Genomic DNA, 22,536 nt, shown 5'->3' with positions numbered 1-22,536 from the left:
CAAATCGCAACTCCCTCTAGAAATATGTGGAGTTTTGAAATTGATATAAATAAATCAGTAAAGATTCAAACTGGGAAATTCCTTAGTTACTTATGTTGGTTCCAGAATGATATCAATGATGTATAAAATGACTTACTTAGTAACATGATCATCGTTTGAGCCTCAACCAGTCAGCTCCATGATTTTAGCTCCTGAAAGGCTGAGTTCAGTCCTTTCTTTCACTTTACCTTGTAACTCATTAAGTTAGAACTTTGATGTTCAAATATTGACAATACCTATATATATTAATTTTTAATATAAATTTTTTCAGTATTAAGCTTGCATCCTCTTGTAGCAAATTAACCTTTAAGTTTATTTTTTTAGTTTGTTATTTATAAATATAATCCTATATTTCCTGCCACTGAAATTATAAATGTGTCATTTATTCAAATTCTTAAATCTCCACAGACCACAGACTGCAGTGTATTTACTGTATTAGGTAGCAGGAAGTGTTAGTCAAGCATCATGAACTCTTTCAAGACCTTCATGAATAAGGTAATAAATAGGTCTTGACTTGCGCCCACAAAGTATTTGATAGGCATTAAATTAAGCTCCTGGTTTACTTACATACACCTATGTTTTTAAGTTCAGTACCTTGACAAATTTTCACATGACATTTGATTACATAATTTCTGCTTTAATTCATTGATTAACTATGATGATTGATGAGCTACATTCATATTTTGGTGCCACTCAGAAAGATTGTTATTATAGTTGAATAATTTTTACTTCTGGAAGGTAACACTTGTACTATTTTGGATGCTGCTAATCAGAGAGTAGCATCTAGTTAATTTTGCAGTTGTCTACTTAGTGAGTGACTCGGTAAACAATGTTTTGAAGTATCCATGCCTCCTCAGGTCAGTGACAAGGTGCGGGATGTCACTCTTGATGGAGTTGTGGACGGCCAAGTGTCCAGCAGATCATCTCAGTCTCAGTCTGAAGATTTTGGCTCCATGGAAGGATTTGTTTGTCCGGCTTGCTTTACAAATTTTTCTTCTGCTGAAGTTTTGCAGGTTGGTTGCAGTGGTCCTTCCCTTAATTTGTTCATTTGGAGATACATTAATATGAGAGTCATTAATGAAACTTATTCTTCAAATTACGCAAATTTATTCGAGGACGAGTTGGTGACATTTTTTTTCAGTAAGTCTTGTATAACAGTGATGCAAAAATTTCAACTAGATTTTTTTTAAGATATTCATTTTGCAATCAAGCTTGAAAATATAATACTTCACTTTATAGGTATGTTTGGTCATCCTTGTCAAACATATCATAGAAGCCAAAATGCTTCTTGTTTACAGTTTTTACATAGTTTGAGGTTCATATGAAAAAAATATAACTCAGTACTCACTGCAGTGAGTGACAGAGAGTGCATTTTCTCATTGACAAAAACGTGATATCACGGACAGACAGACGGACATGACGAGCACAATAGCACCATATTTTCCATAAATAATAAAATTTGCTAAAAAGTATGAATAGCCATGAAGATCTAAGCTTACATTTTATTCATTTTATTAATTCTTTGCAGTAGTTGCTCGTTGAGAGTTTGTTACAAAAAAGCATTACCTACTGTATTGACCATTTCATTTTTATTTTCTTTATTGTATTCATTTATATATGGTATATATTTTTTTGATGTTCTGATGGAAAGTTTAAATGTGTTTGCAGGTCTGACAACAATTTATCTGGAATATTAAATTCCATATTCACACCCTTCAAACACACACCAGTATTCAAATATTAAAACTCAATGAGCTCCCTTTGAATCTGAATACAATTTTTTTGTGATTACCACTGCAAAAATACTATGGTATATACAATTGATTTCCGTATATTGTAATTTAAATGCTTATTTAAAAAAAATTTCTCTATTTGTACAAATCACTGATTTCTAACTTATTTTTCCAGAGTCACTATGAGAGGGAGCACCTGGATCCTGCTTCAAATTATGTGTGCCCAGTGTGCAAGCTTCGTCTCAGCTCTCAGCAACAACTTGAAGACCACTACTCACAAGACCACAGCAGACCAGGTTGAAATAAACAACAATGAACAAACTCAGCAGACAAATATACAACTTTTTCTTTCACTTAATTAGTCATAAGAATTTGATTCCATAGATACTTACTCTCTGCCCTAACTGCAAATCACATGTTAGCAATAAGCAATGACAACAAGATCATGTACTCCGGTGCTGGTCAGCACTCTAATTTCAATTCAACAGTTCTCTTTTTATGTTGCAATGCCTGAACATTGCCCACTGACAGCATCATCTGCAATTTACTGAACAATTAATAGGTTCTATAATTTGACCAGAAGTACCAGGGTGTCCTGATTTACTATGTACTGTGACACAAGGACAACTATAGCAACAATAATGATTTTACTTATTGAAATTTATATAATTTACTTGTACTTGAACAAATACCTACAGTAATTAATGAGATCCATATTGAGAATGGAAGACATGAAAAGATCACGGAATAAATCCTGAGCAGTTGTCAGCAAATTTTAATCCGTTTTTTAGTTTAAAGAAATCTTTATTTTGATCTCTTGATGTAAGAAGTACTATTTGTAGCAGTATTGATATATAAATAAAAGTACCTATTAGTACGTGGTATTCATTTGTGCAAGCTCATGGAATTGGCCCTAATATTCAATACTGTATAGCTGCTTTAAGGCTATGCATTTTAATTTTATAATAAGTTATCTAAAAATCAGCTATTCATAGCCGCAATGAAAAGTATATGCTTCATGAATTTGTTATCTATGTTTCTATTTATTTTTGTTCAATCGTTTGCTTACTTTTTGAAGGTAATATTTATATTTTTGATGATTCTCTTATGTTATTCACGAATTTTAATTTAGAACCATGAAATATGTCAAGTCTGCTAATGTGAGCAACCACGCTGATTTAGAAATAATTTCCCTGATGTAAGGAAATTTTCTTTGCAAAAAATACCAAATTTGAAATTTTTTTTTATCCTGCACAGAGGATGAAGAAATAACGGTCGAGGTGTTGAAACAAGAACTCAAAGAAGCCAACACGCAGCTTAGAGAGGAACGCTGGCACTCTGAAGACCTCCAGAAAGAACTCGAGTCTTTACAGCAAGCCTTGAGAGTCAAGACTGAAGGAGGCCAAGACCAGGAGGAAGAAATGGTTCCTCAGGTAATGCGTCTTATTTCACGCTATTGTGCCGAGTAGGTACTTATTTAGACGCTTATGGGCTCAGACTTAAAGGGTGAGATGAGTATTAATTATTGTTTCGCGCTATTGTGCCGAGTACTTATTTAGATGCTTAAGGGCTCCGACTTAGAGGGTGAGATGAGGATTAAAGATATTATTATTGGTTAATTTGATCATTTAAAGTTACATTTACTTCGTATCACGGCCTTTGTGTGTTCAATTCAGCCAAATATTGTTGCGTGGAATAAAGAAATTAGCTGAAATGAACCAAATTTTCTCAAGTATTTATAGTTTATATTACTATTATTGACTAGATTATAATATTTATTTAAACTGGAAAAGTGCCAACCGTTATGAATTCGAGGTATCTCTTATAGGTAGGTATTTTTGTAGGTATTGTTCATAATGTACACCCTGCCGAGAATATTTGAAAAAAATGCATGTACCTGTACTCCTGCTCTCGTCAAAAATTTAGTGTACAGTGTTTCCATCATTATTTCCTCCGTTTACAATTTACAAATGCTGAACAACAAGTATTAAAAGACATTTTATTTTTATATCATTCACTAGTATGCATTTAGTCAATTTTACACTATTTGCTTACATGTTCCACAATGTAGTTGTTCATTACTGTATTATTCACTTCCATTATTCATGGTGTAGTTATTTAGTGTTGCATTATTCACTTCCATTATTCACTAAGCAGTTATTCAGTGCTACGTATTCACGTTCATCATTCACTATGTTTATATTCACTATCGTTTGCCCCCCAGTCACAGCACGCTGCCGTCCTGTCATCTCGAGCACAACTCAGCAGTGAGGTCGTCAGTCTACGCAGTCAGCTCTCAGTAGCGCTTGAGGAGCTGCATTCAGTCAGGCGACGACTCACTGAAGCTGTCAACAAAGTTGAGTTGACTGAAAGTGACAGACAAGCTGTTGAAGGCCGCGCATCTGAGTACGCTGTCGAGCGCGCTGAATTGCGGTCACAGCTTGATGTCCTGAAAGAAGAAAAGGTAAATTGTGTTGGAATAATTGCTTTGCAGTTGAATATAATATGACTTGATTTTAACGCAATCTGTTGAATATGTTAATGTAAACCTCAAATTCGACAGAGAGGGTTAAGAAGAATGATTATTTTAAGCTGGATGTTGGGTCTATGATCAGTTCAAGTATCTTGTTCTGATCAAATAAGTTTTGGAAAGTTTTTCCTTTTCATCAATCTGAAAAAAAAATTTTTTAGTTCATGCCTGCATTTTGTATCTCCGTCTTCTACTGTATGATCTTCCTCATTCAAATAGCTTAAGTACTAATCTATTATCATAGTTATAAAGTTAACCAGTTTGCAGCAATTTTTCACCTACAATGATAAGATTTCCCGGTGAATGTAGGCAAATAGTTCTCGAATTCTGATTTTACCTGACCTAGGTACTCTATTTATCTCAGCTTTTCATTGGGTTAGACATTATTCATTAATATTTAGGGAGCGAATACATTTTTGCGTAGGACTTCTGTATTCTTTTCCATTTACGTCCATATTGATATCCAAAATTCATTCATGGAACATTTCAAGGCTAATAAATTTTCGTATATGTCGTCAATATTTTTCTTACTGACATTCATTATGATTCCATTGTTATCATACATTTTTACGTTGCTAATAAACTAGGTATTGTGTCGGTAGTTTCTATATTTATTCCTATTGATCTTCATGAATTAAATTACTTTGTTGCCTTCAGGTTTCCCTGGAGCTGCTGCTGAAGGAACGACAGCAGGAGCGGGAGTCTGACTCTTCCGCTGAAACTGAGAAGCTCACAGCTGAAGTCGCCAGGCTTCAGAAGCTGCTCTCTGAGAACATGAAGCAGGTAAAACAGCCGCTTTAGTGAGAAGTACCGGTATTGAAATTATTAGAAGTAGATGACTCTGTAAATTATTAGAAATTATTAGAAGTAGATGACTTTGGACTATTAATAATTCTCACTTCCTACACCAAAGCCAAATGCGGCTTGTCGTTGTCAAATGTTGTGCAATTTTTCGGTTTAATTTTGTGTGAGTGTCAGTCTTGCTTAAGGGTAGAATCCTGCTTCTCAACCTTAGAGTGGCTTCGCAAATGTCTTCACTCTGCTCTTTTCACCTTGTCTTGTCATTAAATCCCATTTTTTATCCACTTATCCTAATTTCTTTTCTCTGTCACTTTAGCATCACTCTTTATTCTGGTTCATTCACCAGCAACAACTTTTAAATGGTTCATTATTTTTGCTCCTCCTTATATTTTAATTCTCTTCCATTATTAAATTTATCTAATCCTACTTTTATTCGGTTTTCTAATACATTGAGCCTTTTGTTGTGAAGTATTTTTTACATAAACCGTGAGGTTCTTTGGGCGGGCTTTATGTATGATATGCTACAGAGAATTTCCTCTTAATAGAATTTGTAAGGTTTCCGGTAAAGAAGTTTGGGAGACAAATTTTCAGCATTGAGCATTGTTTTATAAAACACTATGTCAAAAACTTAGGGTCATTGCAAGCTGAATAATTAAAAAATGAGCTTAACGAAATCAACGTAAGTTGTGGACTGCAAAGCATAAGTCTTAGTGAACCAATCTTGATTTTGGTCGTTCATGTATCCATTTTTAGGTATGGATGACGCAAACAAATCTGACTTCTGACTGCTGCTGGAAATATTGCAAGCACATTGTATTGACTATTGAAGGCGAAACTAGTAGCTATCAAAAGCCCTTGACACATTATGTTCTTTTACTTCAGCTGAACTTGTTTATGATTAAAAAATAAGCTTCCAATGGAGGCTACCGCTAACCTCTTCTCTCTGAATCTTGACTGGATGCTACACGTCCAAATGTTATGAACAGAAATCGTTTGGCCTCAAACTTTTCAGTTTCCTGTCAAGAATTTTTGCATCCAAACGGAAAAATTTTAGCGATTCAAAAATTTTTAGTGGAGATCGTCGCATTCAATGGAAAATTGTTAGCAGTCTTTCTGAGGATTTTATCATCTTTTTAGGGCTAGTAGATGAAACATTGATGTTGCATTAAGTAAATTATGTCATATTATCTATGAATAATTTGGATCGCTCTAACAATTCACTCAAAGTTTCTTAAGAGGTACTAACTTTCTGAGCATTGAAGACGATGTAAAGCCTTTTTATACTAAGGAATATCTAGGCACGGAATATTTAATTTGATAACTATCCTGAGCGATTTTTATTTGAGGCAAAGAAGATACTACTATTCGATATATTGGATAATCCATGGAAGTAAAATGAGAGCAAATCTTATTATTTGGCGACATGTAACGCCGCAGAGGTTTTCGGACCAGGCAGCTCTACGCGTTGCCAGTGTCGAACTCGGCGTGCTTAGGAGGAGGCTCGAGAGTCTTGAACAGCCTACCCTGGTGAGGCTCGTTCTGTCTGTGGCGTCTGATTCAATATCAGCCTCTTAATTTTGAGGCGAATTGTGAAGTTAAGTGAACTGTGCCTCGTTGATACTCGTCTCTGTCAGTGGCATCTGATTTAATATCAGCCTCAATTTTGAGGTGAATTGTTGCCTCGTTAGGTTCGTTAGGTGCCCCGTTAGGTTCGTTCCTGTCTGTGGCGCCTGTTCAATATCAACCTCTTAATTTTGAGGTGAATTGTGAAGTGAACTGTGCCTCGTTAAGTTCGTTCCTGTCTGTGGCGTCTAATTTAATATCAGCCTCTTGATTTTGAGGCGAATTGTGAAGCAAGCAGTGCCTCAGTGAGACTCGTCGCTGTCTGTGGCGTCTAGAGGATCTTCCTTATCTGTATCGTCTTATTCAAAATCGACATCAGCATTGTAAAGGAATCCTTAATTTTGGGTTCTGTTGAAAAATGTTAAGTGGTTGAGATAATGAAACGTTACGTATGGATCATCATTCGAAGCAGTTTTTGTGTAAATATAATCTCACGTTATCATTGTTCCTTCAACTGGATATTTTAAAGGAAAATTCACCGCAGTGAAGTGCCTGATTTAAAAAAAATTATTCATTCTTGTCTGTTGAAAAGCGTTAAAAATACTCCTCAAAGCTAACACCCTAAACTACTGCTGTAATGCAAACATTATATATTCGTACAGTTTGTTTTAATTTGATTTTGAGAAAACTCTACGTACCTACTATAGTTTAAATTTTTGTAGGTACGTATTTTGGCTTTGACTGTCTCGTAAGAGGGCTTGGAAGTGAACTTAAGTAGCTGTCAATGCATGCTTGTTCTTGTTATTCATATTGTTCAAGCTTAATTTTATTTATATTCTTCCTCAGCACGGGTTTTTGGTTCTTTTCAACATATTTATACTATTATTCCTTATTTTTGTTTCTAAGCATTTTTTCTTGATTGACGTGTGTTTGACTTCTTGTCTGCGATTCTGTTATATTAAGTTAATCCCTCAGTAATCAGCTTATCTCTGGCATTGTTTTAATATTAAATTAAAATTAAATAATATTATTTAAAGTGAGTCAAATTTTTCCTATTTGTAATTTAGCTACGGAATAATTGAGAGTATTAACATGTGTTGGGCTAGGATGTAACATAAGCCATAACTGCTAAAACTGCACTTGAGCTAGAAACCTACAATGGCAGAGTAGGTATTTACTCTTATCCAATAGTTAATATATTTTAGTAATACAAAAAATTTGATTTGAGTCTTTACTTGAATTTGTATCGCTGAAAGCCGGAGTTAAATATTCATTAATTGATTTCGTGTTTTGTATACTTAATTACGTAAGCTGGTCATCAAGTTTATATGATCCCATCATATTGGCGGTCAACGTAAGCTGGTATTCAAGTTTATATGATCCCATGATAATGACGGTCATAACGTGGCGTCCAAACGTCTGATGTCAGTGAGAGAGTCAGCATATGCTTGTACTGCTGCAGTTGGCGTCCAAACGTCTGATGTCAGTGAGAGAGTCAGCATGTGCTTGTACTGCTGCAGTTGGCGTCCAAACGTCTGATGTCAGTGAGAGAGTCAGCATATGCTTGTACTGCTGCAGGTGGAGAGTCAGCAGCAGCGCGAGGCGAGTCTCAACAGCGACCTGAAGGCCAAGAGCGAAGCCGTGGCAGAACAGAAGCAGGAGATGAAGGCTCTCAAGGAGGAAGTGGATGCGCTCAAGAAGAAACTTCAGGTGAGTTGGTGCCAAGAAATTATAGGCTTCTTATTAATATTAGTGCTACCATACAATGAGATATCGTGGGGTAGTTGTTGTACTTGAACTACTGAATTATTCAATAACTAACGGGTAGTTATTGAATAATTCTGTGACTTGCATCAGCTTGTTGTTAGATCAAATGAAAGTACCGAGTCGACTGTTCCGCTCCAGGTGCTGCATGTTTTACCAGTGAGATCACAGCCGCCGACCTTATTTTGCTCATAAATTAGCGTTGGAGACAATGTTAAGCCTCAGTATGCAATAAAGATACTTTTACACGGAGATAAGAGCCGCAGTCGTCGCTGCAACATCTCAAGCCAGACCAGTAGCGCTAAAATAAAGCCATAGCGTAGTATTTACACAGCCTATGCACAAGCATGCTGGCTCCTAAGCAGCCAAAAACGCATTTTTCTGACCTAACCGACTCAAGTTACCCACCCTGAATCTCCACCTGCAAGCTAATAACCCAATAATTAGAGCAAACTCCGTTTTAGGCTGTTTGCTTTTAACATGTTGAAAGCTCTATTTGATCTTTCGATTGTTTCTTTCTCGAATTTAATCGTATCAGTAAAGAAAAAGGAAGAAAGCTCGGCGGAAATGTTTTCCGCCATCGCCAGCTTTTCTTCCGTTGAACTTGAGCGGCGCCGCGTTGTAGGCGCAGCCTGCATGCTCTCTCAATAGCAGAGGTGGCATAGGCAACCGTCCTCCCTTCAGGGGACAACAGCCTAAATCCTCCGGCGACACTAACGCGGCCAAGCCCGCTCCATCCGCCTCTACACACCCCGGCAAGCCGCCCAACAATTGACCCCTTACCGGGGGCACGCACGTCTCAAGCACTTCTCAGACCAATGGTTACAAGCCCCCAAGAAGGCCTTGAATATCGTCCGCAGAGGCGTGCACTGGAAGTGGAGGCAGGACACAAAACCACCAAAACTAAGATTCCACATCACGGACTGGCACGGACCACTACAGGTCGACCTCATGGCCAGTCCACACTACAACAAACTACCCCTGTACGTGTCCTCCTTCGAGTACCTGGGGGCAGTGGCAACGGATGTCCTAGCAGTCGACTGGAATCAGTGGCAGGGGGTATACATCTTCCCCCACCAAACTTCATACCGCAGTTGCTACCCAAACTGCAGGACTACACACATCACGGGGTCATTCTATCGCCACACAGACCATCAGCCGGATGGTACCCAGTCCTCCTCAAGAGAGCGCAGAAACAGATTCTTCTCCAAACTCGCCTCCACCAGAAGACAGCCGTCGGCTTGGTCTCATCAGAAGAGTGCGGGAAATGGATCGCGTGGAGTTTCTAACCTTACTGTACTCAGAAAAGTTCTCCACCTGCTCCGACAAACGACTAGTCAGGGCGTTCGTTCTTCGACCACGCGCCAATACTAATCTCAGTGGAAGCGCTTCCAAGAGTGGCTCCCTGCAGAAACAACCGACATCGCCCACGATACAGTTCTACGATTTCTCACCTTCCTCCACGAGGGGAAGCACCTGAAGGCTATGACGATACGTAACGTCAAGGCGGCGCTCAGAAAACCTCTGTTCCTGGCCTTCGGAGTAAACACCACCGCTGAAGAATTCCAAGAGCTCTCGAAATCGCAGTTCCTCTCCGATCCCCCCGCTCCCAAACCAAACATCGACTGGTCCCTCGATGCTAGCTTCAAACAGTTCGAATCTAGACACTTCCGCCTTCCGCGCATAACAACAGAGGACCTTCTGACTAAGTGTCTCTTCTTAACAGCTCTGGCATCGGGAAACCGAGCATCAGAGCTAGCTAACGCTTCTAGATCAGGGTGCTCCATCTCACCCACCGACGTATCGATCGCAGTCCTACCGGGCTTCATCTACAAAAACCAGTCAGTAGACAGGTGTCCACCACCCATCTCTTTCCCTACATTGGGTGGGAAACATGCGTTATGCCCTGCTTATTGATTTATGTAATTTTCCTAATTTCAGTACAGCAGTTCCTTGACGCGCGCGTTGCATGGATGCTTCATGTAATTTTCCTAATTTCAGCAAAGCAGCTCTGAATGCACCAAGATGAGTTCAGAGCTGAAGACGAGGTCGGCTGAGCTGGTGACCGTGCAGGCTGCTCTCACGAACCTCACTCAGAGCTCTGATGCTCAGAAAGACTCCGTTGAGGCTCTCCAAAGACAGGTTCGTTTACTTTTCTCAACTCAATTTACTCTACTTAGCCTTGCTTAATTTATTTTGCCACGTTTACTTTAATTTTTCTGATTTACTTCTCTCTACAAAGTTAGCTTTAATTTGCATGATTTACTTAAGTTCGCCAAGTGTACTTTCATCAGTTTAATTTTATTTTTATAGTTTAATGACTGGAATAATAATTGGCAGCTTCGGCAATTGAGTATTCATCAGAAATATGAGCATCCTATGATGCATATAAATGAAAACTTATTGAAAATAAAAGTTGGTCCGTAATCATCCTGTGTTTGCAAATCATCTTAAATTATTTGTAACTTCTCAAGTTCTCTCTAATCTTGCTGTTATTATCTATTATTATTATTATTATGGGCCATTTAATAATTGCGTAATCACATCGCCACTGTCTTCAAACTTACGACTTCTGTAGACAACTCTCGTCACCAAGCCTTTAGCTAGAGATAGCATTGACGATGCTTAGTTTATCCCTTGACAAATTTGTAAAATTTTACCTAACGTCATGGATTATGACTTAATGGCTTGTTGATCAGCCTACCCTGATGGAGCTTGTTCGTATATGTGGCCCCTAATACAATATCAGCCTCTTAATTTTAAGGCGAATTGTGAAGTGAACTGTGCTTCGTTAGGTTCGCTTCTGTCTTTGGCGTCATGGCTTGATGTGGTGTATGGTTCATCATGGGTGCAGGGTTCAGTAACATTGAAAGAATTAACTTCAAATTAGGCTAATGTATGTGTTGACAGAAGGTAATTGTCCCGCTGTCGGTCAGTGTTACTAGAACCTAGATGTGAATAACCCCGACTTGGGCTAATGTATGTGTATACAGAAGTTAATTATCTCTCTGTCCGTCAGTATTACCAGTACCTAGATGTGAATAACCCAGCTTTAGGCTAATATATGTGAATATAGATGTGAAGAACGTAGATGTGAATAACCCCAGCTTTAGGCTAATGCATGTGAATATATATATGAACCTAGATGTGAATAACCTCAGATTTACGCTAATGTATGTGAACCTAGATGTGAAAAATCCCAGCTTTAATGTATGTGAACATAGATGTGAAAAACCCCAGCTTTAATGTATGTGAACCTAGATGTGAAAAACCCCAGCTTTAATGTATGTGAACATAGATGTGAATAAACCCAGCTTTAGGCTAATGTATGTGAACCTAGATGTGAATAACCCCAGCTTGAGGCTACTATATGTGTAGACAGAAGGTAATTGCCCCACTCTCTTGTAGTATTACCAGAACCTAGATGTGAATAACCCCAGCTTTAGGCTACTGTATGTGTAGACAGAAGGTAATTGTCCCACTCCCCGTCAGTTGAGCGAGAGCGGCATCAGCGCGGCGAGGCTGGCAGAGGAAGTAAGGGCGCTGCAGCGTCAGGTGCACGACAAGCAAGAGCAGCTCACTGCGGCTGAGAAGGAGCGAGACATCGCGCAGCAAGACTGCAGACACAAGGTGATGCAAATACCTTGTTTTTATGTGAACTTGTAGAGAAATTAAGCTAGAGCTAATGTTTATTTTTTATGGACTCGTCGAGAAATTAAGCTAGAATTAATGTTTTTTTTATTTGTGGACTTGTCCAGAAATCAAGCTAGAATAAATGTTTTTTTTTTTATGTGGACCTATCGAGAAATTAAGGTAGAACTAATGTTTTTTATGTGGACTTGACGAGAAATTAAGCTAGAATTAATGTTTTTTATTGTGGACTTATCGAAAAATTAAGCTAGAATTAATGTTTTTTATTGTGGACTTGTCGAAAATTAAGGTAGAAATAATGTTTTTTTTTATGGTGGACTTGTCGAGAAATTAAGCTAGAATTAATGTTTTTTTTATTGTGGACTTATCGAGAAATCAAGCTTAGAATTAATGTTTTTGAACTTGAATATATGACATGTAGTTGAACTGTCTGGTTTTCGGTAAGTGATTAAATTGCCCGGTTTTCTGTAAACTTGTAAGTGAACATTTATGTTTGTATAACTGTTTTAGAAATTGTAGGGATGACATTTAGGCGAAATGTCCGGTTTTGTATAAGAGAGTGAAATGTGCAGTTATTGAGCCAACAAATCAAGCTGGAATAGCTTTTTTAGAAGTTGTAAAGATGACGTGTTACAAATTCGGATCTCGTGGGTTCAACTAAGGATGTATCATGATTTCGTAATAAAGTATCCGGACGAGTTCTGGTGTGTTGGAGTCTGGAGGCTGCTGATGTTATATTCTCTCTCTGACCGCTACTCTACGCAGAGACTTGAAGTGAAGTGATGTCTTCCTGAACCTATAATGATAACGTAGCGCATGCTAGTCTAGTATATTGTAATGGGAAGCAGCGGTCCAGTATATTGTAATAGGAAGTAGCAGTCTAGTACTATATGTTGTAATGGGAAGCAGCGGTCCAGTATATTGTAATAGGAAGTAGCAGTCTAGTACTGTATGTTGTAATGGGAAGCAGCGGTCCAGTATATTGTAATAGGGAGTAGCAGTCTAGTACTGTATGTTCTAATGGGAAGCAAATAAAGTGGACATGTCAGGTATTGAGAAGCGCCGTTTCCAAGAAAGGCGAATTTCTGCACATACAAGTCAAATCTCTAGTTAGTTTCTAAATATTTATTGAGGAAATCTGAAACAGCACTTCGAACATGTTCTTCGATAATTTTCATTTTTAGCGCATTTTTCCATTTATGGAAAATATACACTGTTGTGCTCGCCATGTCCGCCTCTCCGTCCGTATGTCTGACTGTCCGTGACTTCACGTGTTCGTCGACGAGAAAATGCGCTCTCTGTCACTTACTGCAGTGAGTACTGAGTTATATTTTTTCATTGATGCGTTCTGTATAAGTAATACTTACTTAATAATATTATTTTCTAAGTTACTTAAAGTTACTTTGTCGCTCAGGAGATGGAGCTGACGCAGCTAAAGGACCAGCTGGGCGACCAGCACCGAGAGGAGCACGAGGTCGTGGCGCGCAAGACGCAGCAGGTGCAGGAGCTGCAGCAGCAGCTGCTAGCTGAGGAACTCAGAGCCAGGGAACTCGCTGCTAAACTTACGGGTGTGTTGTGCCATCGCTGGGTGTGATGGGTGTGTTGTGCCATCGCTGCTAAACTTACGGGTGTGTTGTGCCACTGCCGTCAAACTTATGGGTGTGTTGTGCCATCGCTGCTAAACTTACGGGTGTGTTGTGCCATCTGAGTCAAACTTACGGGTGTGTTGTGCCATCTGAGTCAAACTTACGGGTGTGTTGTGCCATCTGAGTCAAACTTACGGGTGTGTTGTGCCATCGGCGCCAAACTTACGGGTGTGTTGTGCAATCGCTGCCAAACTTACGGGTGTGTTGTACCATCGCTGCTAAACTTACGGGTGTGTTGTGCCATCAGAGTCAAACTTACGGGTGTGTTGTGCCATCAGAGTCAAACTTACGGGTGTGTTGTGCCATCGCTGCTATACTTACGGGTGTGTTGTGCCATCGCTGCTAAACTTATGGGTGTGTTGTGCCATCGGAGTAAAACTTACGGGTGTGTTGTGCCATCGCTGCTAAACTTACGGGTGTGTTGTGCCATCGTCGCCAAACTTACGGGTGTGTTGTGCCATCGCCGCCAAACTTACGGGTGTGTTGTGCCATTCATGTCTTGTTATTGACCTTACGGGACATCTTCATCATCCTAAAGGTCTTAATCATGCCTTGACCTAATCTCGTCATGTCCTGAACTACAGTCTCGTGATCTTTTAATAGAGAATTTCAATTTAATCATTATTTGTCGATGTTGTTTTGAAGACTTCGTTCCACAGTTACTAAGAAAAAGGCGCGTATTATAACTTGAGAAAGTTAGGGTAAAATCATGCCTGCTGCTACAATAATGCCTTTTTTGTATTTATCATGAATGCAAAAAGAACCTTATTTATTCAGGCACACTGATAATTCTATCATTATATCAAAATTGATTTAATTCTACATTTTCATCTCAATAAATTCTGCATTCATTCAACTCTTCTGCTGTGGCAAATTTACTTTTTGTGTTAATTTGATTCTTGTGCTGCGGCCACTCCACATTTTAATTAATTTCATTTTACTGCTGCTGTAGCTTAACATAAATAGGTATGTCCGCTTGGGATAGGAAAGGAAGCTTATCATTTTTTTTATGACAGGCGCTGAAGGAGACTTGAGCCAGTGCTGCCTGAAACTTTCTGCTGCTGAGCGCACCACCGAGCAACAGCAGCTGAGAATTGCCGAGCTGCTCGAGAAGTCAGATGCCCTGTCGAGTCAAGTGAGCGGGACAATGTGACTAAATACAGTGATATATTCTTATGATATGCTACGGTTTTGCTGCTTTAACACTTGCAATGAATATAGCTTTGAATAATTGGCTTACGTTTGCAGTTTCAGCTACTTAACTAAGTAGTTTCTCGACGTAGATCAAATATCCCGATAAATGAACACAAATAACGAACATGTGACTCACTTTGAACAACTAAAAGTTTTTGAGAGTGTTTGATTTAAAGTAACTAACCTTTTAGGGTGATATAAGAATTTACTTACTCGCCAGATCCTATTCTCTCCCTGTTTCCGCATTTTATCTTCAAAAAGAAATACCTTTTTCGTTGTTGGTGTTGGTTCATAATACGTATTTTTCTGAGTTATACTTACTTATTTTTATTCCTAAATTTATTTTCCAGATTCGAGAATTAATTGGCAAAGCTGAGCGTCTTGATGGAGTTGAGAACGAGCTCAAGACACTCGAAGCCGAGAGGTCAGCCCTTGCGTCGTCGCATGAAGAGTTGAAAATAAAATTCGAGGAACTGAGTACAAAATCTTCTGAGAACGAACGGTTTCTCTTGTCTAAAACTGAGAGCCTCACTGCTCTTGAGGCCGACAAAAACATTTTGATGGCAAAACAGACGGCGATGAGAGAGGAACTTGAACTTAAAGAAAAGGTGATCGCGGAAGTTCGTGAAGACATCGCAAAGGAAGCTGCCGAGAAAGCGACCATGTCTTCCAAACTTGCTGATTTTGAAGAAACAGTGAGAAATTTCGAAGAGAAAACTGTAGAACTTGAGACTAATCTTCATAAATCTGAAGAATCTTTGAAACAAACTAAGACACAGTTACTAGAAGTACAGGACGAACTGAATTTTAAAAACAACGAAAACTCTGAGCTGAGCTCCAAGCTCAACGAACTAGAAATATCAAAGCGGGAACTCGAAGAGACGTTGAGCAAGAGGCTGGCGCTCACTGAGTCTAACTGCACTGACCTCACCGCTGAGCTGGACCAGCGTAACTCTGAGCTCAGTGCGCTGCAATGCAAGCACGAGCAGCTACAGAAGAAGCTCAAGGAGCTCGAGGAACTTGGCGCCCAGAAGATCAAGGAGTTAGCCGGCTTGGAGGAAATACTTCAGGTTAGGGTTACCTCCGTCAATATTTAATGACAGATTTGGGGAAGAATACATTTAAATTGAGAATAAACCATGAGAGTTCATTTTCGTGTTACTCACAACGTAATGGAGCGTTTTCGAGCAGGGATTTTAAGGTAGCCTATGATTTAAACTCTTATTAAAGTTCCTTTAATGCTCCCCAAGTGATTACGGTACCGGTATTCGATTCATTTTTTTCGCAAGAGAAAACTTAAAATATTCTACACTATGTACTAAAATAATGTTTTATTGTCTATATAGTTGTTGTCAACGGCGCGATGCTTCTATGAAATGCTTAATATAAATTAGCGAGCAAAAAGATGCATAGGTGAATCAAAAACCTTAAAAATACAAAATTTGAGCTTTTTAATGTTACCGATAATAGTGATAATCGTAGTAAGGGTTTAACGAAGGTATTAGTAGTTTCTTGTTATAATATTTTGGCTGTATATGTGTCTTCAGTTCAACTTCAGTTCAATTTTTTGGCTGTATATATGTCTTCAGTTCAATTTTCAGTTCAAAATTTTAGCTGTATATGTGTCTTCAGTTCAACTTCAGTTCAATTTTAAGTTCAACTTCAGTTTAATTTTTTAGCTGTATATGTGTTTTCAGTTCAACCGCGCTGACGCTGACAAGCTGCGTGAGCGGCTACGCGCTGCAGAGAAGTCGCGGGACGACGTGCAGCAAGAGTTGCATAACATTCAGGATCAAGTGCAGCTTCTGCGCATCGAGGTAACTGTGGCATTTATCTCACATGTATCGCGACAGAAATATTTGTATCTTGATGGTAGCTCTGGTTACCTACCAGAAATTCATGTATCACGGTAGATGTGTCCGCTGACAAAATTCTAAACCTTTGCCTGACGGTTAATCTGGTTGCCTGAACTTCATGTATCACGGTTGATGTGTCAGCAGACAAAATTATTGACCTTTGATTAAGCCCAACCGCTTAATCTGATCTGAAGGAGTCTGAAGTTAGGGTTAATCTATAATGAAGGATTTTATTCTTATAGCCTTCTCCAAAATTTTTTAGGCTTCGGAAATTTCTTCGATCTTCTTCGATCTTGTGGCACAAAGGACATAATAATCTTATGGGTAACTATAAAAAGCTTTCACATCTTGGGAATGAGTTCATAATTTATTTCTGTTGCAGTTATCAGAGGAGCGCAGCAGTGCTGCCGTGCGGTCCGAGCAGCACGGCACCGAGATGCAAGCTCTGCAGCAACGCCTCGAAGCTGCAGAAGCTGTAGCCGTGCAGAAGCATGACTCCCTCACGCAGCAGCTACAGAAAGCTCAGCATGATGTAAGATCTTGCAGTCACTCATGACTTCTGTATAATGTTTGTTGTAAAATTGCCTTTCGTCGTCTCTACTATACCGTGTTGCACCTTTTCAGCGCATTTTCTCATTAATGGAAAAAAAAGCACTATTGTGCTTGCCATGTCCGTCTGCCTGTCCGTGACTTCACGTTTTCGTTGATTTTAAGAATGCTCTGGAATATGTCGTAATTTAGATTATAGTTTTAAATTTGTTGAAGATTGGCCTTTCCGAAAATATGTAAGATAACCCAGGTCTTGATCTCAGCCATCACAAATAATTGACATAGTAATAAATAAATAATACACGCACCGAAATTCTTAGCGCATTTTTAGCGCATTTTCTCATTTATGAAAAAAATGCACTCTTGTGCTCGCCATGTCCGTCCGTCTGTCTGTCCGTCCGTGACTTCACGTTTTCGTCGACGAGAAAATGCGCTCTTTGTCACTCACTGCAGTGAGTACCTACTGAGTTATATTTTTTTATTGTGTGTGTTTCTAAAAACTTTATTGCAGCATCTTTTTCTTTGTCTCTATATAATGTTACAGCTCTCTGGTCTGTGCGTATATCCACTCTGACAACAGTTTTGACGTTGGCTTTATACCCTTTTGCAGCTGTTTTATGTGTCAGTATCCAAGCTGCTTTCTCGGCCTTTTCTACAAGTTGTTTGGTTTCTGTTAGCCGTTCCCTACTTCGTTTCTTAGCAAGGCTAACTTATCACTGTTTCCGTATCTGTGAGTTAAGTGAATTGCCATTGCATTTTTTCGCAGCATGGTTATAATAATTTTGTCTTGAAGAACGTGATGGCTTGATGTCTATAGCGCATTGAAACATTTTCTTTTACTACAAGTACTAGGAACTACGACTTATTTTTTTAAGTTGAGTAAATTTTGTATTTCAACAGAGTTCATCAATACTGATTATGGTACGCTATTTTCCATGCTTGTTTTCGATGTTTGATTGTTCAGTGATCGGTGTTTATGTTTAACAGTGAGTTATGTGACACAATTCTAATCTAGAGCCTTTATTTTTCTTTTTTTTTAAGCAATGTTCAGTTTTCTACGCCGCAGCTGCTCTTTGTAAATTTGTATCATGTTAAGTTTTTTTCTGGTATCAACTCGTCAACTCTGCATGCATAAAACATATGCAAATTTTTTGTGCGGGCGCAAGGTCTATACAAATAGAATGTAAGACGATTTACCGTCCACTCCCAATTATTGGTTGGCTAAAATAAAACATCTTTATTTATTATTAAATAGTGTTATTGAATTAGAGTATTTTTGTTGTCAGCGTGTGAAGACAGCTTGCAAGACGAGCATAATATTTTTTACATAAATCAAGTATTGTTATTTATTAATAAAACAATGTTTTTGAATTCTAACATTTCAGTTGTCGGCGAGTGAGGGTGAGGACGAGCATAATATTTTTTGAGCATATTAAGCATTGTTATTCATTGATAAAAGATTGTCATTTAACTCTAACATATCAGTTGTCGGCGAGTGAAGACAGAGCGCAGGACGAGCAGCAGCGCGCTGAGGAAGCAGAGCTGCAGCTGGCAACCCTGCAGGCGCTCCTGGCTGAGACTCAGGGGGAGAAGCTCGAGCTCGAGGTCTGTGAAGCTTAAATACTTTTTTTAGCGTGTTTTCACATTTATGGAAAAAATGCCCTATTGCGCTCGTCATGTCCGTCCGTCTGTCTGTCTGTCCGTCCGTCGGTCCGTCCGTCCGTCGGTCCGTGACTTCACGTTTTCTTCAACGAGTAAATACGCTCTCTGTCACTCACTGCAGTGAGTACGGAGTTATATTTTTCCTAGCTTTTTCAGCATTTTTTTATTTATTCATTGGTTTAGTTTGTGTTTAGTTTTCTTTCATGGTTTTTCTTCATTATTGTACTAGTATATTTAAATATTTTTATTCATTCATTGATTTAGTTCGTGTTTAGTTAATCCGATGGTGGCGTTCGTCGAGTATCCTGCATGCCATATCATTTGTTTGTGTCTTCTGCTCTGTAGTTTCATCAAATTATAGCATTTCAAGGGTGATCTTTAATGAGGTGATCTAAATGAATAAGGAAATATACTTCAGTATTCCAAAATATTTATTTGGAAGCTGTGATCACCCACAGCTAAAAATTCTGTCAAATGAATACTTTGAATGCCACCGAAACTTTTTTTTAAGTGAAAAGTTGACGACAGAAGTCACACTAGAGGCTTTGGACAACAAATGATGCACAATTCTAATTTATTGAGTATTTTATTTTTAACGGTGAAGTTTTAATTCTTGATTTTGATTATTCATACAAATGTGAAGACATAAACTGAGATTTAAAATTTTCTTTCACTTTTGGTGTTTTATCTTCTTACTAATTCGATTCCTTTTACGATTCTATTTAAAAAATCTTGCATGGCTTGCTTTCGCCACGATTCCCGCCTTTCTTTGGGCGGTATAATCGTCCCTTGTCATCGAGCAGGGAAATTCCAAGCTAATGTGCATGTTCTCCAATTTGTTAGATTATGAAATAATTTTGAAGCTAAGCTCGTGCAGTGAAGCACAATTTACATTATAATGTGTGAGCAAATGTGCACTGGAATAAAATAATCAAGTAATGTTAAATGAAAGTCACGGGTAACTGCGCTCAAATTAAGAAAGGTTTCAAAAATAACCGTCATTTCTTGACACATTGACTCTGAAGTGGTACATATGCGTACCACGAAATGTATTTCTCCAGGACGTAGTGGTACATAATTCACGGTTACCAAATGGCCTAAAAACGGCCAGGTCCGCGAACAAAAAAGGACAAAAAGACCTATAACTCAATACATACTGGTATATTTGTAGGTTCCGATGTAAAAATTCCATTTCTTTGTCGTCGTCAGAGGTGGTGCATGGACTTGGGTTGTTGTCCCAAAACTAACTCCATATACGGGTTATATGTATGGATGTTTATGGTCTTACGGTGGATTACAGGTTCGGCTGGAGTGCATGGAGAAGGAGCAGCAAGCTCTGCTGGACCGCTGCCTCGCCGCTGAGGCAGAGGTTGAGACGCTCAGCGGCAACATCACGCAACTGCGACGCAAGCTCGACGACTCCACCGCGGCACTCCACGAACTAGGCAGACAAAACCAGAGTCTGCAGGTCTGTATATATCCGTCTAGTAGGCAATAGCAGACAAAACAAGAGTCTGCAGGTCTTTATATATCCGTTTAGTATGCAATAGCAGACAAAGCCTGAGTCTACAGGTCTGTATATATCCGTCTAGTAGGCAATAGCAGACAAAACCAGAGTCTGCAGGTCTGTGCGTATCCGTCTAGTGTGCAATAGCAGACAAAACCAGAGTCTGCAGGTCTGTGCGTATCCGTCTAGTAGGCAATAGCAGACTAAAGCTCCATGTCTCCATGTCTATATATATTCCCCTAAGTATTTATTTTGGTTGAACTAGTCTGAAGTTCACACTGAATAACTTAATCACAATTCATTTGGGCATGTGGTCTTCGTCCGCTTCTTATGTTTTCATAATTAATTTAATGAGCGAGTTGGAAAGCAAACTTCTGATGACCTCAACCTAATGGTTTGGATTGAAATCCCACCAGTAATCTGACGATGTAACAACGAATTATTTCAAAGGAATAAACTTTGACGTTGTTTCAGTGACAGTTGCCTGATGGGATGAACAGTTGTTTTACGCTTTGGGAAGCAGAAGTTTAATGACTTTGATCAAATTCGCTGTAGTGCCATGATTCAGATTTTGTAGCTCAGTAAATGTGTGAATTTACCCAGACATGTCAGGTGGTACAGAGGCAATAATTCCTCCGAATCTATTCATAGAAATATGCATGTATTAGCATCGCATTATTAGTCCACATGTACAAGTATTATTTTAAAATTGTGCCCGCAGTGGAACCAATTCTGGAAAAATTATATGAGGTATCTGTTCTTGTAATGAGTTACTTGGGCTCATGGTTGCAGACATGGTCGTTGTGTAAGATTTTTTATTTCTCGTTCACGATTAATATCAATTTTACAGTTGGAAACAAACAAGCTTTCGGGACGAAAATGGACTGAAGATGCCGAGGCAAAGAACTGCTTCAGTTGCGAGAAGAGCTTCGGCATGACCGTACGGCGCCACCACTGCCGCAACTGTGGCCAGATTTTCTGCAATGAATGCTCGACACGCCAAGCTCCTCTGGACGTGAACAAAAAACCGGTCCGTGTTTGTGACAACTGCCATAACGAACTGACTGCAAGGCTTGGTCTCCATTGATCAAAAATTGGGCAATACGGTATTGTTATATTGGGAACAAATGTACCCATGGGAACAAATATTTAGAAAGTTTCTAACCGAAGATTATGCAACTTTTGCAAGTGCAAGTAGATCCAAATCATTGTTAACTAAAGAAAAATATTAATGTGGCAATCAATTTAAGTTGCTTTATAAACTATTCCGAAATTATATCGCTTACTTGACTTTTTTGTGTGTTATATTACCGGTATTTAGAGGTGAATTGAGCACCACGCATATTGTATATTATATATTGTTGATACACATTATATTATCAGTAGAGACTGTTCGGAATCTGTACATTCATTGAAATATTTTGACGGCACCTTTGTTGCGTTTGAAACAAAATTGTCGGTGCTAATATTGTTACACTTATAATAATATCCTGCGTTCAAGCCTAGTACACCATCAAGGCATTATTTATTAAATATATCATTTAATGACGCCTGTGTAGTTCTGAATTGTACGGTACAAGAGCTGCCTCAAGTGAATATTATTCACTTACCAAGTACGTCCATGAGAGCTTCTTTGAATATAAGCATTAAAATCACTTGGCTGCTTAAGTTGCAAATTTACCAGGAATTTAAAAGCAAAGAAAATAGCCAAAAATTTCACCATTTCTTATAAGAGAAAACGTTTCGGAGTCCAGCTCCATCGTCAGTAACGGTTGAATACCGTTACTCGCGCGCCCCAATATTAAGATATCTACAGTATTTAGTGTGATGTTTTTGTTCATTGCATTTATTCCTGAATTATTGATTCGAAAAGCTCTAGTATTTTCTACAAATATTGTTTCATATTATCATAGCTAGTCTCGCTGATGCAAGTTTGTGCCCCATGGGCCTTGTTTACAGCTTTAGTTTATTGTCGTAAAACTTTCAGACGTTTGTATTTGGAATAGGAACGTTACTATCTTAGTGACCGATGCTTGTTCAA

General features: G+C 38.7%; 1 protein-coding gene across 1 annotated transcript; it reads left to right on the top strand.

The window, feature by feature from the left end:
• The first annotated feature begins 449 nt into the window (after nt 1–449).
• LOC108673300 (early endosome antigen 1) lies at nt 450–22,180 on the top strand. The gene is made up of 17 exons (XM_018161102.2): nt 450–534; nt 897–1,052; nt 1,948–2,068; nt 3,030–3,205; nt 3,997–4,236; nt 4,960–5,085; nt 8,245–8,376; nt 10,432–10,572; nt 11,923–12,060; nt 13,496–13,649; nt 14,744–14,862; nt 15,272–15,991; nt 16,619–16,738; nt 17,160–17,309; nt 18,812–18,931; nt 20,289–20,456; nt 21,346–22,180. The coding sequence occupies exons 1-17, from the start codon at nt 505–507 to the stop codon at nt 21,580–21,582; spliced, it is 3,048 nt and encodes a 1,015-aa protein (XP_018016591.1). The 5' UTR covers nt 450–504; the 3' UTR covers nt 21,583–22,180.
• The last annotated feature ends 356 nt before the right edge of the window (nt 22,181–22,536 follow it).

This window comes from Hyalella azteca, unplaced genomic scaffold (assembly GCF_000764305.2).
Source record: "Hyalella azteca isolate HAZT.00-mixed unplaced genomic scaffold, Hazt_2.0.2 contig4527, whole genome shotgun sequence".
Classification (NCBI taxonomy): Eukaryota; Metazoa; Arthropoda; class Malacostraca; order Amphipoda; family Hyalellidae; genus Hyalella; species Hyalella azteca.
This window is presented reverse-complemented; position numbering and strand designations above follow the sequence as displayed.